Source organism: Egretta garzetta, unplaced genomic scaffold (assembly GCF_000687185.1).
Source record: "Egretta garzetta isolate BGI_Z169 unplaced genomic scaffold, ASM68718v1 scaffold200, whole genome shotgun sequence".
NCBI lineage: Eukaryota > Metazoa > Chordata > Aves > Pelecaniformes > Ardeidae > Egretta > Egretta garzetta.
The window spans coordinates 1478110-1496084 of NW_009258379.1; the positions used below are offsets into that span (position 1 = coordinate 1478110).

At 43.7% G+C, this 17975-nt stretch overlaps 1 protein-coding gene across 1 annotated transcript; it reads left to right on the forward strand.

The window, feature by feature from the left end:
* The first annotated feature begins 412 nt into the window (after window positions 1–412).
* On the forward strand, window positions 413–17663 carry BUB1 (BUB1 mitotic checkpoint serine/threonine kinase). The gene is made up of 24 exons (XM_035896167.1): window positions 413–478; window positions 557–701; window positions 1081–1277; window positions 2311–2351; window positions 2693–2799; window positions 4216–4268; window positions 4377–4561; window positions 5772–5932; window positions 6286–6617; window positions 7496–7548; window positions 8086–8223; window positions 9221–9316; window positions 9991–10081; window positions 10482–10563; window positions 11318–11498; window positions 12288–12366; window positions 12888–13111; window positions 13593–13733; window positions 14362–14477; window positions 15799–15960; window positions 16162–16319; window positions 16415–16592; window positions 16837–16943; window positions 17388–17663. Exons 2-24 carry the CDS (start codon window positions 570–572, stop codon window positions 17581–17583), a joined length of 3210 nt encoding a protein of 1069 aa, XP_035752060.1. The 5' UTR covers window positions 413–478; window positions 557–569; the 3' UTR covers window positions 17584–17663.
* Window positions 17664–17975: the final 312 nt, after the last annotated feature.

Sequence of the window (17975 nt, forward strand, 5' to 3'; positions counted from 1 at the left end):
CCCGCTGGAGCTACGGGGCCTTGGAGAGGTGCCCAAGCAGCCTCCCCTTGGTCCGGCCTGTAAGAGAAGACTGAGAGGGGATCTCATAAATAGTTAGAAATATTGTAAGGGTGGGGGTCATGAGGACAGAGCCAGACTCTTCTCAGTGGTGCCCAGCGCCAGGACAAGGGGCAATGGGCACAAACTGAAGCATAAGAGGTTTCAGTTGAATATGAGGAAGAACTTCTTGACTTTGAGTGTGCCCAAGCCCTGGCCCAGGCTGCCCAGGGGGGCTGTGGAGACTCCTCCTTTGGAGATCTTCAACCCCCGCCTGGCCGCTGTCCTGTGCCCCCTGCTCTGGGTGAACCTGCTTGGGCAGGGGGGTGGCACTGGGTGAGCTCCTGAGGTCCCTTCCAACCCTTGCCAATGTGCCTTGCAGGAGCTACGAGGCTCAGATATGGAGCTACCGAGGGACCGACCCACTGGAGCCATGGCACAGGTCAGTGCACCCACAGCTCGGGTGTTCGTGTCCCTGCTGAGGCACGGCAGGCCGGTAACTTGCCAGAGTGCATTTCAGGTACGTGCGGTGGATGGAAGGATGCCTTCCCCTTCAAGAAAAGCAAACCCGCTTGCCCAGTCTCCTAGAGCAGCTCGTGAAGACATTCCTAAACAACAAGAGGTACCACCACGATCCAAGATTTGTTAGCTGCTGCATTAGGCTGGTAGGTATATGCTTTTCAGCAAGTTAGGCTGTCCTACAATATTAAAGTTGCCCCACTGTTCTGTTGTTCTGTGGCCACAAAGAGCTGTGGGAGGAAAAGGAGCCTTTGGGGCTGCAGCATGGAATTCAGATGTATCGCGCTCTGCTGGAGCTCCAAGAGCCCTGTGGTCTTGCTGAAGGACAGTGTACTTTTATAAAGCTGCATCATTAAGCCGGTTAGCTTGTGAGAGATATCTAGTCTACCAACTGGTTTTATCTTTAGAAAAATAATGCTTTCCTATGATGGTAACTAAGAAATTGTTATTGGGGGGTTTTTGCCTGAAAATTCCTTGGATGTTTTCAAAAGTGCTTACAGCTTATGCATCTTTTATCTTACACAGGCAGAGTTCATCACTTCTCCTTGCCAGTATTTTGAGTATCTGTATGGACAAGGAGTTGGTGTAACCTCATCTAACTTCTACGTTGCTTGGGCTCAGCAGCTCATAACCGAAGGCAACGTGCAGTGTGCAGGAGCTGTCCTTCAAAAAGGACTTCACAACCAGGCACAGCCACAAGAAAACTTGCAGCAGCTCTGTTGGTAATTCCGACGTGTCTTTTACTTGTTGAGCCTTTCAGCTAGCATATGGTTGATTTTTTTTTTTTCTTGTGCACATATGCCCTATGCTGTAGCAGAGGTAGACCAACGATTATTTTCATGAAAGGCAGACTTAAGCTTAACAACGCTTCTTTGCTGTTCAGTATTTGTGGGGTGTTTTGGAGGGTGTATTGAGAAAAACTGTCCCAGAGTGTCTTCAGTGAAGTAGGGCCCAGAAAGAAAATCTCTTAATTGATTCATTTCCTGCCTACTCTCTGCTGAGTACATCCAGACTATAAAGATGCATAGCCTGGCCTGCTTCAGGCAGCCTGCCTTGGAAATAGTGTGCATGAGCTTCAGTACTTGGAAGCTCAAACAATTTGGCCATCCTAATGACACCTGGCTGTTCATGTTAGGGACATCTGGATGCTTTCCAGGGTGTATTAATTGGCTGTAGGTCACTCTGTGCTGCCTATGTGTCTATCCACACTGCCAGTTGAATGCATGCTTCTGCTGCTGCTTGGTTTGGACCCTCTTTGATTTTGGCTTGTGGCTGTAGTGGGAACTGCAGTGAAATCAGACATTGATTCCTGATCCGAGCTGGATTTTTTAGTCCACCTTGGGGATATGTTGACAATAATATAAATATGTATCCAGTTTCTTGTGCTTATCATGCAGTATTTAGCTGAGAGCGGGTGCCTGCTAGACTTTAGCATTTAGCAATTAGAAGCGCTAGAGTTGGTGCTTGTCATGATAAGTGTTCCCTCTGGTGATGACAAAACAAGACCCCGATTTCCATATACTGCTGCCTTTTGGGGGCTTTTTTATTTTTGCAGATGTGAGGCTAAGAGGATACATCCTCTAAGCTAAGGATACATCCATATACAGCAGTAAGTGTCCTATAACTAACCTGAGTTTTTTAGTGTTACGTTTCATGGCATGATGACTGTACAAGGAAATCAAAGCTTCCTGGGAGGCGGGGAGGAATGAGGGACAGGTGACTTAATGGTAGTAACTGACGTTTCTTGTAATTTAGCAGGCTGCAGAATTATGATCCTCGGAATCCTCCTTCGCAAGGTGAGGCTAAAGATATCTGCCTGTGAGTTGTAGCTCAATTCAATGGATCTCTACCTCAATCAGTGAGTTTTGTCACTGAAGAAAATAAGCTTCCTGTAGAAACTGATTTCTTTTTTTTTTTCCTGGCTGTATTTAAAATTCTTAAGGGGAGTGTATTCAAAACGAGGTATTAGTTTTCCGATGCTTAAAGCTAATAGAAATTCATAACTGAGGAAATGATTTCTACTCATTAATGCAAACCTATATTATCTGTCCCAGGTGCTGCTGTTATAAAACCTTAATAGAAATTCATAACTGAGGAAATTATTTCTACTAATGCAAACCTGTATTATCTGTCCCAGGTGCTGCTGTTATAAAACCACTTCAAACTTCGCATGCTGCAAATCAAATGGCTCCTCAAAAAGGTGTTTCAAATCTAAACGACCCAATGCACGCTTGCAAAAATCAGGTAAATGATTATCAATAAGCGACTTAGACATTGTGGGGAAAAATGTGGAGCCGTCATATAAAGTTTAGATTGATGAGCTTGACTGAGTAAGAAAGGTAAAATATGCTAACTTATCTGGTGCGTCTCAAAGATGTCACTGATGTTTTTATGTTGTGAGCATCACTTCTTCATAGAAATACCACAATTGGGAAGCGTTCGGGGACACTGTAGTCACTTGGCGCATTTCAAGAACCACAGGCAAAGAGTGATCCATCCAGCTGGTTAGCATTCTTTGGAGGAATAATATTATCAATAGATTCTGTGCCAGTCGTGCTTCCTGGAAATTGCCTACACTGAATTTTGGCGAAATTCAAGTTAATTCTTAAATAGCCTCTTTAAGAATGAATAAAAGATAACGGCAGAGGAAGACGTTTCTGGGCTGGTCCTCGTCAGGATGGTGGCTTCTTGTAGAAGTCCGTCTGTTGAACTGGGGAATGACTAGGAGATGACTTTGTTGCAGTCCACAAGCCCCTCTGTAGCTTGCCAGGTTGGTCTCTAACAAGTTCTAGCTGAGGTTCTGTCTATTCTTCATGAAGATCTTGAGTTAACAGTCCAAATCCTGTCACCATGTAGTCATCTTCCTTCACCCTCTTCCCCACAATAAAACAATAAAAAAGGAAACCATACTTCTTGTAACTCATCTAAGTACCAGAATGCAGTACTCTCGTTTTTCTGAGGTTTGGCAAAGCTAGTTACAATTCTTCACAGCCTTTCTGGCACAGTAAGATGAAAGGTGAACTGAGGGTGAAATTAAAGACTGAAAGACTGTGGGTAGGAAACTGATGTAACCTTTCTCAGCTTGGTCCTGTTTTCTGAAGTGCTCGTGATTCTTTCAGTTTGGTATTGCCTGCAAGTACTGAAAGATACTTTGAATGATGGAACAGAGCTTAAAACTTGCTACGTCTGCTGCCTGGTCCTTAGCCCTGAGGTTGGGTAGTTTGTCAAAGAAAGAAATTGGATGAGGCGACCCAGTCTGTTCTGAACAAACTCAAGTGATCTGTAACTTACATTCCTGGATTTCAGAACAGAAACTACCCGTTCAACTAGTTGCAGTGTCCTTCTGGGCTGCAGTTTCCAGAACTACATCTGTCTCTCTCAGTTCTCTGGGATCTTGTTCGTCTTCCAAAAGCTCTCGGAGACTACAGCAAACTGTTAGGTGGCTCATTCTTCAGGATGAACTTCCCCAGGCTCTGCTGGCTTGCAGAGCTCTCTTTCTGGTCTGTTCTTGCCATGCTCGTGGTCTGAATTGCCATCTCTTCAGTCAGAATTAAATATTAGGGGCTTCATCATTGCTGGTCTTGTCAAAATGGATGGTTAAATCTAATATTGGTATTCTTTCTTTTTTTTTCTTTTTTTTTTTCCCCTGCCCTGCTTTAGGGTCCTGATTCTGCCGATACTCAGTCCTGCTCTTCTGGTGGAAGAGAAGAAGTGTAAGTGTTTGGTTTTTTTTTTTTTTAAAGTCACACTGTGGGGAAAATTTACACCCTCCCAGAATAAATCCAATAAACTTGAATAGAGCTTTTTCTTCTTCCTCACAGAAAGTACATTACGTACACCGTCAAATCTGAGGTTCTTCCTAAGTCGTCTACTGTTGAATGTGAGCAGGTTGCAATGTACGACAAAAACCTGCTCGTATATGAAGGCTCTGAACTTTCATTTGAGGAGCTAAGAGCCAAGAGGTACTTCAAGAAATACGAGCGCCTCAGAAGACAGCAAGAATGGGGTATTCTTCCCTTTCCATCCAGCTATTTCAGAAACATTTTTATATTATCAGTAAACCAGTACTTGGCTGCATTCATGTCTTTCCAACCTCTCTACTGAAGCCTGAAAATTTTCTCAAAGCCCAAGTTAGCATCCCCATACAGAAACAAGGTGGGGTGAGCTTGGAAGCATTAGGTAGCGTGCCAAATGACTGACACCGCTATTTACTGTTTAAGCTCATCCCTTGGGTTTGTTTTGCAAACCTAGATTGTCATAGAGGGTGGCGTTTCTTCTGAGGAAATGGGAGGAAAGCGTGAACAGCTCTTAGCAGTACTGGTTACCCCGATGTGAGCTCCAGCTGTGGCTCTCTGCCACCTGTAATTCAAGATTTCAGGGTACCTTGGTTCCTATCCGTAGGCTGTAATCAGAGAGAGCCCAGAGTACGCTTTAAACTGTCAGGTGGTTGCGTGTGACGCCACGCTTTGTCCTTGGCCCAGGTCAATCAAAGGCATGCTGCAGCAAAGAGTGATGCTCAGCCTTCACTTGGCCCTCTCAGCAAACGTAGCTGTGGAGTGCCCCTCATGTAGTCAGCGATGGCATGTCTGTAGCTGGGATGGTTTCAAGGCAAAGTTTCTAATTGGAGGCAATACCTTTGTTTGCTGAATGATGAAATTTTGGAGAAAAAGTAGGTGGGCTTTCAAAGAGACAAATTAGGTCTCAGAGAAGCAAAACCCAAAGTGAGTGCAAATGAGGAGCAGCTTCTCGGAAGCGAGTTAGTTGTGTGTCTGACACATTTATAGGAGGGGGGGAAAAAAAGCTGCCAGGGGATGTTGCTGGGCAAAAGGAGTAATTCTCTCATTTGGCAAAGGAAACAATGGATAAATTGTAGTCAGTGGAATGGAGAGATTCAGTGGGACAAGCGTACACCAGGTGAGAGGTAGGCTAGCCTGTGAACTCTGCTAAAAAAGCATCATTAGGGCTGCTGCTGGTTGCCAGGCCAGTGCTGCGATAGTGTTGTGTAGCCCTCCCTTGAGGGATCAGGACTGAGAGGTTGGACACCAGGCCACCTGCTTCTCCCAGGCTTGTGCCCCCAGAGCTGAGTGGTGTCCTGCAGTTACACAGAATAGATATATAGCTGAATTTTAAATTCAAGCAGCTTGCTGTGTCTGTGGTGAGCAACTCATTTGGATGCTGATTAACTGTTCCACTTAATATCATTGGTTTATCCTTAGAGGAAGAAGAGAGAGACTCCATAAGGAAAAAAGAGTCAGCTGTCCTCGAACTGCAAGCCCTGCAGCAGAAGCTGGAACAGCTCACCCAGCTCACCAAAAGCTTGGAGGAAACTAGGCTGGAACCAGCATCTACAACATCAGCTGAACCAAATAAAACGGTGGTAAGTATGTACTACGATCCATAGGAGCAGCCGTCGTGAACTTACCGCGTAAAATTTAACCATGCGTTAGGTGGTAACTGGAATAGTTTGCTAGCCAAGTCTGGAAGTCAAGGCTGCAATACTTGATTAGTAGAGATAACCTGGCATAACTTTAAATGCCTGATGAAATAGATTGTAATTGTTAAACCCCAAAGTTTGTTTTTGCTTCTCTGCGATTTAGTTTTAGTTGCATGCGGAAGTTCTCTTATGCGTGGAAAAACTGTCCTAGTTATGCAGAAATGAAAGGGAAAATGGCAATGGCTATACTTGTGTGGGGATTTTTGAATGTAAAAGAACATTTCTCATCTCTAAAGGTGCATCCACATGTGACACCCAGTGCAGCTCTACAGCAGAACTGGATGACGTCTTGTCAAAATTCAGATCTGCAAAACACCCGAGGTCTGGTGACAGAGCAGCTTCAATCGAGTACTTCATCATCCACTGCTCTTACACTGCAGTCAGCGAAACCCATTGGCCACCGGGTGACATCAACCTCCCTGTGGGAAGTAACATATAAGAAGGATGCAGTCAAAACTCAGCTAGAGCTTGGAAAACTCCAGAACAGTTTGTTACACCCTCCATTCAATGTTTCAGCTCAGGAACAGGCACACCCTGACTCGGCTCTTAACTGGAGTGCTGGAGAACAGTACGTATAAACAGGCTAATTCTTGCCCTGCGAATCGTGTAGTCTTCCGTATCTACGCTTCAGCTGAGAATTAATTTAAAAAAAAAAAAAGTCTTCCTCTTCTGAAAAAACTCTGAAGTAGCCTGTGGAAACCAGTATCAAACTTGCATAACTTTCAGTCCTCGGTTCAGTTTTTTTAATTCCTTTAACCATGTGGTTTAGTTGTAATAACTAAGTGGAAATTCCGTGTGTAACTGAAGTAATTATTCAGCGTTGCTGTCCCTGGCATGCCTGAAATAAACAACAGGATATGCTTAGTTCATGCCGATCCCATACGGTACATCTTGGCCACAAAGGTCTCCAGAGAAAAAAGAAAGTGCTTGTATTTATCTGCTGTGATCTTGCTTGTGAGACTTGGCTAATACAGGAAACAAAACTGGGGGGCAGAGGCAGAAACCTAAGTTGGCAAAGCAAGCATGGCTGCGTAGGCCAACGAGAGGAAATGGAACCGGTTGTCATTCGCTCATATTATGGAGTCACTTGGACGCAAACCGTATCCAAGAAGAGAATTTAATGCCAGCATTTTAACCTTCTAAAAGGACTCTGCTGCCTTTTCAGGTTTTATACCTATAGCAACTGTCTGAGAAACCTTCTGGGGGCAGCCTCTACTAATATTCTACATGATCTCCCACTTGTTTCGTTTGTGTGACTAAAGAGTCATTCATGGGAGGAAAAAATAGGATCACTAATTGCTGTCTGTCTGGGATGTTTCCTTTGTTTCAGACTGGGAAAGGCCTTCTTAACCGCTTAGAGTGCAGTACTGCTAAGTCCTGAACTGAAGTTGGAATTTAAATAATAGCTTTTATGTCGAGCTCATGTTCTTAATCTTTCCTTTGAAGGCACCCTAACAAGAGATCCACTGGACTAACTACTTCTGTGGTCACGAAAGAAGGTAATAAGCCAAGTTTTGATAAAGACTGATGTTATTGGTACGACTGTAACTGGCTGGGGATCAATAGCAAGTGGCTACTAGTTCCAACAACCCTAACCAAGCTTTTTGACACCTTCCTAACTCCACCCCTGCATGTTTGGGCAATGTCTCTATATCCCTTCCATGTAGCCAGGCCCTGTTTCCACCTTCTGTGCAATTCCTTTTTGCCTGAGCTCAGTCAGGAGTTCATTGTTTGTCCTTGCTGGCTTCCTGCCTGCTTGACTTTCTCTGTCGGAATGGATCATTCCTGGGAATTGAAGACGGAGTCCTCGGAGGCCACCCAGCTCTCCAAGGTCCCTCTTGCCCTTGAGGGCAGTCTTCCTTGGGAATCTGCCAAGCAGATCTCTGAACAAGGCAAAATCTGCTCTCCCAAAATTCCGGGTTGCCGTTCTCCTCCTCATCTTGTTTACTTCTCTTACTAACATTTTGCTAGTGACTGAAACTTTAATAAACAATCCCAGGCTACTTCAGAGATGATCTCGCTGTTCTCGTTTCTAGCATCTAGAGTTGGAAATTCTTCCTTTGCTTCTGGCAATGCTTCTCAGGCTACCCCAAACACCTCGCTGGGAGGAGCAATGCAGGCAACACCGTTCAAAGTGCAACCTTCACCTACAGTTCACACGAAGGAAGCGTTGGGTAAGCATCTGGAATAACATGCCAGCTTCACTGGAGTTAATGGGATCTTGACTGGTAATTTGAATGGAGCCAAGTATACAAGGAGGCTATCTAGTGATGGGCATGTGCACCATTCAGTCAAAGAGGAAAATAAAATTAAATTGGTACCCCTCCTTTGCGATTGTCTGGATTGTTTGGACCAGAAATAGATGCTTTAATAACATCCCAGCAGCCACATCCTGTAAACTCCCGGATCAGTTGCTGGTGGTCCGCCTGCCAGGCTTCTCTGGGCAGCACGTCCTCTGAGCTGCCCTTGTTGGTACTGCCAGGGACTCCTCTTTCTGAGATGATGACCTGCAATGGACTAACGTGGAAGAATGTTGGGAAGTTAATAAATCAGCTCTGGTTGATCTTGACCTTCCCCCAAAGCTGAAACAAGGGTGATTTATGCAAAAGGTCTTGATCATTTAACGGACACTTGTCAATTCTAAACATTGCTTTTTCAAAATGCTAAAAGGGAAATTGCAATTGTATTTCTGATGTCAGATGTGGAGTAATAATATCCTCATACTGGTTTATCCCTTTTGTACTCTTCTGCCATGTTCTTCTGTTGCGATAGTAAACCTGCTAACCGCTGCGATGTAGCAAACTGCTGCAGCTGAATATATATCTGTAAAGATAATAATTTAAAAACTCACGATATTAATTAGTCTTCCCAATATCTAAGAAGATAAAGGAGAATTTCCTCCTTTAGGAGAACTGGAAATCTCATTTTGGAGAGAAAAAAATAAAAAAAGGCCACAGCACCCACAAGTATGTGTTGGCCAAGTCAGATCTTCCTGTGTTTGTTCAGCTGTCTGGAGTGTTTAAATGCTGTATGAAGGAATAATCGGTTATTGGCATTTGACAAATGATAATGATTAATTGGCATTTGATTTGGCTACTACCCAATGGAAGAACCTCTGAATATTTCTTTTACTGGGGCTGATATTCTTGTGGGGTTTATTTCTTTTTTTAGGATTTCTCATGGATATGTTTCAAACGCCCATCTTGCCTGAACCATCTCCACTTGAAGAAAGCGAGGAACAATTTGAAGTCTTTTGCAGAAAAAGTGGTATGTCCTACTTTTTTTTTTTTTCAGTCCATGATATTTCACTCCTTTAGTTCCTGTTTACCCTCCCACGAGTCCTCATAATTTTGAGATAAGTAGTTATTTGATTAGGTATGGAGTGAAGAAGCCACTTCTTTCCTAATAATTAATTTTACTGACAGGGTCTAAATTTTGATGCACAGTCTGAGAGCAGCAGAAGCACTTGACTGTTAGCAAGCCTATTAATGTGTGTATTAACCACGTTGCTTCTCTGTAGAGACTTCTCTGGTATTTAAACCCTAACTTTGAGAAGGGCACAGCTGGTACTTCATATGAGTAAAGCTTTTTCTAAAACATTTTGCCATCTAAAACAATTGCCATCTTACCATAACCATTAAAATAGTCTGAAAACCAGGCAGTAGCAGTGGCTTACAGGACTGAGCGCGGAGGTATTTCACAACTGGGCAGATGCAGCCAAGAAGGCTTCTGTAGTCCTGGCCAGTCTTGGTTTTTAGATGGAAATATCTTCTCCATCTCCGGATGGAGAGATGAATTGAGTGGCAATTCTGAGGATGCTGCTGGTCTAGCTGGATGTAGCCGTGACCATCAGTTGCCTGGTTAGGGGTGAAAATGTGACTGAGTGAAGGTGACTGACCTTCACTGAGTGAAGATAATATTGGTTATCTTTTATTTTTAAGACCCTGATGGAAGTCTGAAAGCTAATGTTGTTGCCCCCGTCACACCTGCATTTTCTATCTTTGAAGATGAGAATGAAAAAGAGAACAGCGGGTAAGGAGGAAACAGCTGAGATCAGTTTATTAAGAATTGCATATCGGATTGATTCTATTCCATATAATCTCGCTGTGACTGTATTTGCAGTATCAGGATTGGCTTGAATACAGTCACTAGCAGCTGTGTGGAAGTGGCATGAGAAAGCTGTAGCTGCTTCTCTGTGGAATTGCGCAACTTTCCTGTTTGGACAGTGTGCTTGAGATGCTTAATTTTCTGGATAACTGTGGATAGCTTGTTTCTCTGAGCTACTGCAACTTCTCTAAGCATCTGCAAATGGGATTCTTTGCAAAAAAAAAAATGAAAAAAAAAATTCAAAACAACTACAAGTCTTTGTTATGATCAGTCTGCCTGGGAAAGTTTCCAGGGAAAAGCTATTCTCAACTACCTGTTTTGTCAGGATCCTGCAGCATAAAAACAAGCCAGAAGAGCTCAGAACTATTGGAGAACGTCCCTTGACGGGCTGTACAGTGGGTACAGAAGTAAGTGTTGGCCCTATTGCAAAAAATTTGCCTTGAAAATGGGCTACGTAGTTATAGGGGATATCAGAAGTGGTTATATTTGCCTTTGTTCTAACCCAACCCTGCAATGTTCTTATGAATGATGCCTAGCTGAAGTCTAGATACCCTTTCCCATTTCCTGCCGGTGGGATGAAATTTTTCAGTTGTTAATGCTTGCAAAACTTCTAGGAGCTTAATAGCGGGGACCTCTATCTCTAGAACAAATCTACCTGCAGCGGATGTGTAGGGTTGGCATCTGTTTGGTGGAGGAAGGACAGGGAGCAAGAGACACTTAATGTTCTAATAACCACCTGATGTTTTTCATAGCCAAGGAGATGCATAAAACTTGGGGCTGCTTGCACAGAAGTGATCACTAAGTAGCGAGAGAGGCTTTTTCAGACTCTTACGGGGATTTTTTTGTTGTCTGGCATTTTGCTGTGACACTGATTATTGCCAACATTCAGGTCTGATAGAAAACTATGTAAACCTGTGATTCAGGTTTTATTGCCATTCCGTTATTTTTCTAAGATTTGACTATTAGAAAAAGAAATAATAATTTATTAAATATTATTTAAGTATTCTAATATTAATATTCTAATACTTGACACAAGCAGACTCAACATTACTGAAACTGGCTGCAGAGGCTGCTAGTAGGTTACAGTGCAGCTCTGGCAGCGTAGCTTTGATGGCTTAGTTTTAAATATTCTTTTTTTTTTTTTTTTTTTCCTATGTGTAGGAAGAAACAGGGACACTGGAGTTCTTGAGGGATGATTATACGGTGTGGAATGTACCAAGCAGTAATAAAACATTAGCTGCCAGTCCAAACAACACAAGAGACTTTGCACGAGCTGCCCAGCTCGTATCAACACCATTTAATTACCTGTCGGTGCATCCGCGACCAGCTTTGGAGGGCAAAGGTAAAATAATGAATGCATCAGGTTGAGAGCATCTCATTCGGTACCGCGTAACTCCGCTTCTGTGCCCCGGTTACCTCGCAGGCCTCGCCAGTGGTGCCTAGGTATGGCTCCCACTGCTGCTGCTTCTGAATACAAGCTCCTTGCAGGACAGGGGCTGGGAGCAGGGGCTGGCCAGCACATAAGCTTTCCAAGAATTTTTAATTGGGGGAATCAGAGAAGGTGGTGAGGGATGAGAGAGGCTTCGTGCTGTAGAACTGTTCTGAACTGTTCCAAGGGGTTGTAAATAGTCAAAAAATTGACTGAAGTCCCAGCACCACCTTCTTCTGGGGGCACCTTTGTGCTTGTCTGCCCCTCTTTAGAATCATAGAATGTTTTGGGTTGGAAGGGACCCCTAGAGGTCATCTAGTCCAACCCCCCTGCAGTGAGCAGGGAAACCGCTAACTAGATCAGGTTGCTCAGAGCCCCGTCTAACCTGGTCGTGAATGTTTCCAGGGATGGGGCCTCCACCCCCTCTCTGGGCAACCCATTCCAGTGTTTCACTACCCTCATTGTAAAGAATTTCTTCCTTGTATCTAGCCTTAGGCTTGGAATACACTCCCTAAAGAAATCAAGCTGTTGTCTTTCCTTATCTATTTTAAAATAGGCTTGTTCAGTTCTAGCTCTTGTGACACTGTAGCAACTTTCACAGCTGCAATGTGACTTAACCTTCTTGTCTCGGTCAGAATACTCTAAATGTGCTTGCCTTTGGGGAAATAAACGTTTGCTATTGTTGCTACTCCCTTTGTTCAGTCTGTGAGGATGACTTGCTGCAGATGGATTTGGAGTCTTCCGAAGAACTGCACAAGCAGACGAAAGCTAAGAAGCTAAGGTATGGCATGACTTGCTGAGATTTTCAAGGCTTGAGAGTGCTAGGCAAACCTATGCCAGAGCAGGCAGGTCTGCTGTGCTGTTCTTGATTCAAGATTTCCAAGTAGTCTAGAGCCGACGTATTTGTGTCGGGCTGTCTCTGTTTAGTGTACATCTCGGCACTTTGTGGGGTTAAATGGTGATAATGGGTATGGTGATAATGGCCCTGAAAATGCTCCTATGATTTAAGTTTTCTGACACATTTAAATTAAAAGTTAACAGTCCAGAAAGTTTTAATGGCTGTGTGTGTAAAACTACTGCTTTCTTTTCAATATTGGCTGAACTTGTTGGCCAATGAACTCCAAAGTTATTAGACTCTGGGCAGCACAATACGGCCAGATCTTATTTTCTTAAGAAATACCCATTTTATTCATCTTAATGTTGGTTATGGCCAAAGTTGCAGGCGCAGACATTTGCTTACTGAAGATGCAAAAATACCACAGCGGTACTGTCAATTAATAATATTTTGTTTTAAATATGTAGCCCTGCTCTTGAACACATTGCAGAACGAGGAGAGCTTCAAGGAAATGCCTTGAAACAAGGAAATGGAATTCAAGGAATTGCTACAGCTGCTTCTCAAAGGTTGCATGAGCAGACTGCCACAAGCAGAACTGAATATTCCTCATCTCTTGGGGTGGACAAAATTTCCCATGAGAAGCTGTCTGGAGCTGGGCAGGACAGGACAGCCCAGAGTGTTAGAGCTGCAGGTACAGAGCATTGCCTTACAGTTTTTTTTCTATTGAGCCCAAGACCAGAACGGAGTCATGTTCCTGCAGCAGTGCCTTGTTCCAGGTGGTCACTGCAGGCTCTTGCAAGGAGGCTCCGCTGCGTTATCTCCAAGTGATGTAGGGAAGGACAAGTGTGGGTCGTACCTGTATGACATGATGCCAGAGATATTCTGAAGTACGGGAGTACCTAAGGGTTTTTTGCCTAGTTGAGGCTCAAATACTTCACAAACATCTGTCTTTCTGGGCAACTTTAATAGGGAAGATGTAGGTATGAAAGCTGGATTGTCAAAATTGAGGAACACTTAACTTAGGCCTCTTTGATTTTTATGTTGATTTGAGCTTGATGATTTGGTTTTGTGTTTTTTTTAAATCGGTGATACTCCTTCAAGTGTAAGCTTGTGTTACCTCTTTGAAATTACACTTTTCTTACAGCTTAAATATTTTTCTTTTTTCCATTAAGTCCTCGTTGAGAACCCTTGGGATAAGGATTTGATTTGCAAATTCTTATCAGAGCTTCCTAAACCACTCCACATCTATGCCAACTACTTTGAATGGAAATCTACCCTTCCATCCATCAGCCTGAAGGCTCAACTCCCACTGGGTAAGAGCAAACGTTTCACATTAAAGCATTTCTTGCAGTTTTTCTGGGAACCTCTGAAGTATTTTTCTAATTTGGTTTACTTGCACGTATATCCAGGTAGCTTCCAGGTTATCTAAACCTCAGATTGGAAATTAGACCTGTTTTATTGTTTGTCTTTTGTAGTGTAAGCATTTATGAATAGGCATTCTGAGTAGGAAATTTTCCCAGTTTTCCTTTCCTAGTAATCCGTGACACAATTCTCAAACTTTGTATAGAAGAGCAGCAGTCCTGTGTCAACAAAATCTGTATGACAGTAATTGCAACATACTTGTATGACTTAAACATTAGTGTTTACTTTTTAAGGAATGCACTTTGGAATTTGATTACTTCCAGGGGGTCAGACTAAAATAGAAACACTGATTTTTAGTATGCGGCACTTTGCAGCACTCGAGTGAGAACAGGCTCTCTCCTGCGGAAAGGCTGGCTAGCAAGAAGGGACCTGTAGAGAAAAAACAGCATTAAGGTTAAAGCAGTAACTTGTATATGGCTGGTCCTTTCTCTTCTGGTTTTTTTTTTTTTTCTTCTCCAAGTGGTGATGTCTCTCTTGTGAAGCTTGTAAGCAGGACTTAATATTGTTAATCTCTTCAAGGTTCCAGCTCATTCCATGTGGACTGCTTGGTTGGAGAGGGAGCTTTTGCTCAGGTCTATCAGGCTTCCATTCTGGATGCAAGTAACCCAAGAAACAACCAGAAAGTAATATTCAAGGTAAGTAGTGTTGATTCAGATTAGCTCTGCTGGAAATTTCTGGAGTCGTACAGTAACAACACCTACCCTGGGTAGACTCTGCTGAGTTTTCTTATTTATAAACATGAAGTATATTGGTCTATCCTCAAAGCCTTGTTGAGATTGAATGCTGTCATGTCTGATTCGTTCTACATGGGAAGTTAGTTATCCTCTTGACGCATTTTGCCTCTTCGTCTTTTCTTTATGAAGTAGTCACAAGTATCTTAAGGAGCAAGAATTACAGCCGAGCTCTCTTTCTTAGCTGAACAAAGGCAGCTACTTGTGCAGTTGCTCTTAGTCCGCAGCGAATGGAAGTGCGTGTGGGTTGGTGATAGAATTGCTCTTGCAATTTTAGGTTGCGCAGAAGGGGGCCGCTCTTTGTTCCAGGTGCTTTCCACACACACTTTTGCAGCTGCGTGCAGCCAGCCTGTTCGGTGGCAGCTGGCTGTTACATAGGCTTTGCTGGGTGATACCTCTCTGGTGCAGCTTTATTAATCAACACGCTTGTCTTGACGGCGATTGTAGATTGAGCAGTTCCCTCTCTGCTCTGCCCTGTCTTCTTCCAGGCTGCTTCAGTGCAGGAATGAGCAACAGATGATAGCACGTGTTTACACCAGAACCGCTGCCAAAAGGAAGGGCTGTGCGACTCCGAGGTCAGCTCAGCCCAAGAGGGTTGTGCTAGGTCATGCGTCCCTGCATCTGCTGCTGGCTGAGCGGGCACGTGTACAGTTACTACAGCCTGGCCTGGCTGAAACATGGCTATGTGATCAAGTTGACACACACCCACGCCCTTTTTTTTTTCCTACCTTTGGAATCTTTTTGTGGATCTTTTCTGCAACGTTTAATCTTTCAGCAAAGATCCTTTTAGTGTAACACCCAAACGGAGAGCTTTCTCATATATAAAGGTGACTTAAGGGGGGGGGTTGAGCATCAGGTATTCAGTGTAGCGGGGGAAATAGCAGGGGAAGGAATCGGAAGGGTTTTCCTGTTTTGACTTCAAAAGCTGCCTCTCTCACACAGAGTGTCTGTTGCCAGCAGGAACATTGATGTTGCAGAAAGACTGACGTTTTAAATAACACAAAAGAGCATATAAGCCAGAATGGAATTGTGGCGTGTAACTGAAGTCTTGATGCAAGACTGTAGTGACCTGAGGTTAATTACTGTAGATACAAGTATTTTGTTTGGTCAAGAGGAAAAATGGCAAGTCTGCCATTAAAAAACAACAACAACAAAAACCAACCTGAGAAGAACTTGTGCTTTAATTCTAATAGATTTTCCTAGTAAGTCAACTTTTTGGTTACAGGTCCAGAAGCCTGCCAACCCGTGGGAGTTCTATATAGCAACACAGCTGGTAGAAAGGCTCAATCCAAGCGTACGCCACCTCTACATCCACTTTTATTCTGCTCATTTCTTTCAAAATGGAAGCATTTTGGTTGGGGAGCTCTACAACTACGGAACGTTGCTAGTAAGTGTAATCAGCTTATGCTCTGGAACATCTGTATTCCTTTTGGAGTGCTACTGTATTACAATACTCGGATGTCTCCTCTACTCTCCACTTCGTGGACCTTCATTGTGAACATATTTTGTGTTTATCGACATGGACCTGTAATCCCTGTCCAGTTGTTTCTGTGTAGCTGATGGTTCTTTGCTATCTCTTTGTTTACAGAATGCCATAAACATTTACAAAAAGCTTCCTGAAAAGGTGATGCCTCAAGCACTTGTCATCTACTTTACTGTAAAAATTCTTCACATGGTGGAAGAGCTCCACAGCTGCAAAATCATTCATGGTGACATTAAACCTGACAATTTCATACTTGGAGAAAGGCAAGTATTTCCTTTTGCTCCCTGAGATGCCAGCGTATCACGATATCACAGCCTTGATACTTACGTGTGATCGCTTCTTGTCATCACGGTTGAAGGTTTCTGGACAACGATACGTGCGACATAGATGGTCTCTCCCATGGCTTGACGCTCATTGACTTGGGCCAGAGTATAGACATGAAGCTCTTCCCTGAGGGAACAGCATTTACTGCCAAGTGTGAAACATCTGGATTTCAGTGTATTGAAATGCTGACGCAGAAACCCTGGAACTACCAGGTATGGGACTGCATGGGCAGCCTGAGCACTTGAAGCTTACTGCATGCATCTGGCCTGAGTAAATGGAGCGTAGAGAGATTGGGCTTCCGCACTAGAGTTGGAGCTTCAGCTTGTTGCTTTAAAAGTGCAATCCTGAACGCTCTTCTTACAGAGCTTGCCCTGTTAGCCCCACGGGGTGTTTTTCAGCTCATTTTTAGCGGTCTCAATCCATTTTTAATACGAACCTTGTTTATACTTTGTTTAGACAGACTACTTTGGCATTGCAGCAACGGTCTACTGCATGCTCTTTGGTACCTACATGCAAGTGAAGAATGAAGACGGCATCTGGAAGCCCAAGGGAGTCTTCAGAAGGTTGGTATCAAAAATCTTTTAGAAACCTTCCCTTGTCTAGAAAGATGTGTCCTTAGTACCAGGTTTGAGGTTAGTTTCTGTCACAGCTTTCAGCGTTGCTTGCGTGCGCTTCTCGGTGCCCTAAAAACTGGGTTCAGCGCATGGGAACTGCTTCACAGAATTCACTGTCTTGAGCACAGGAAGCGTTTCGGCAGCACACGTGGCGAGTTGCACGGCGTCCTCAGCCACTTGCTGCCTGGAAGGAGGAAACGACAACTAACGAGGAAAAATCCCACTGGTTTGCTGAGCAGCGTGCTGCAGCGGAAGCTGCGGTGTGTTACAGCCATTTCTGCAGTTGCTCCAGCCTCCGACTGGGGAGGGAGCAGCGTAAATACGGGAAATAGGATTTTAACAGCTTGAATTTAGAAAAATTTTTTTTTTTTATGCATTTTTGTTCCTTCGCAGGCTTGCCAACGCGGACCTGTGGAAAGAGTTCTTTGAGAGCATGCTAAACATCCCCAGCTGCCACAGCCTGCCTTCTCTAGGAGCTCTGCGCAAAAGGCTGAAGGACTTATTTTGCAAGTCATACTCAAAGGAAATAAAGTTCCTTCGGAACAGGCTTGTTGTGTTGCTTATAGAACACAAGCGGTCACGAAAATAAGCATTTAGCTTGCACAGTGACTGAGGACTGGCGTTTTATTGACGTGAAATCTTTTTGTAATAGCTCGTTTTAAAAATAAATGTTCTTGGGGTTAACTTCAGGAATGGCGACTTGCATCTTTCTCTGCTTTTGTGGAAACAAATTACACTGAAGGTACTTGTGAATTTGCCTTGTCCCGCTGGGGAGGCCTGGGCATGCTGGGAACTGTAGGCAGTCGTCGTAATATTGTGTATTTTCTAAGGAGAGAAAAAGCTGGTGAAGTAGCGTGGAGATGAAGTAATTGCTTTCAGCTTCCCCTGGGATTTGTGGAAGAGCCCCTTGAATCATTCATGTTGAGGGGACCTTGGGAAATCAGCTGCTCTGACCCCAAAGCCAGGTCAGTGCTGCATCCC

Excerpts from the sequence above, each read along its gene's own strand:
- BUB1 (XM_035896167.1), top strand. The coding sequence starts at position 570 with ATGGAAGGATGCCTTCCCCTTCAAGAAAAGCAAACCCGCTTGCCCAGT. Across the intron at positions 11,499-12,287 it reads ACCAGCTTTGGAGGGCAAAG|TCTGTGAGGATGACTTGCTG; the intron begins GTAAAATAATGA and ends CCCTTTGTTCAG. Across the intron at positions 14,478-15,798 it reads ACCAGAAAGTAATATTCAAG|GTCCAGAAGCCTGCCAACCC; the intron begins GTAAGTAGTGTT and ends TTTTGGTTACAG.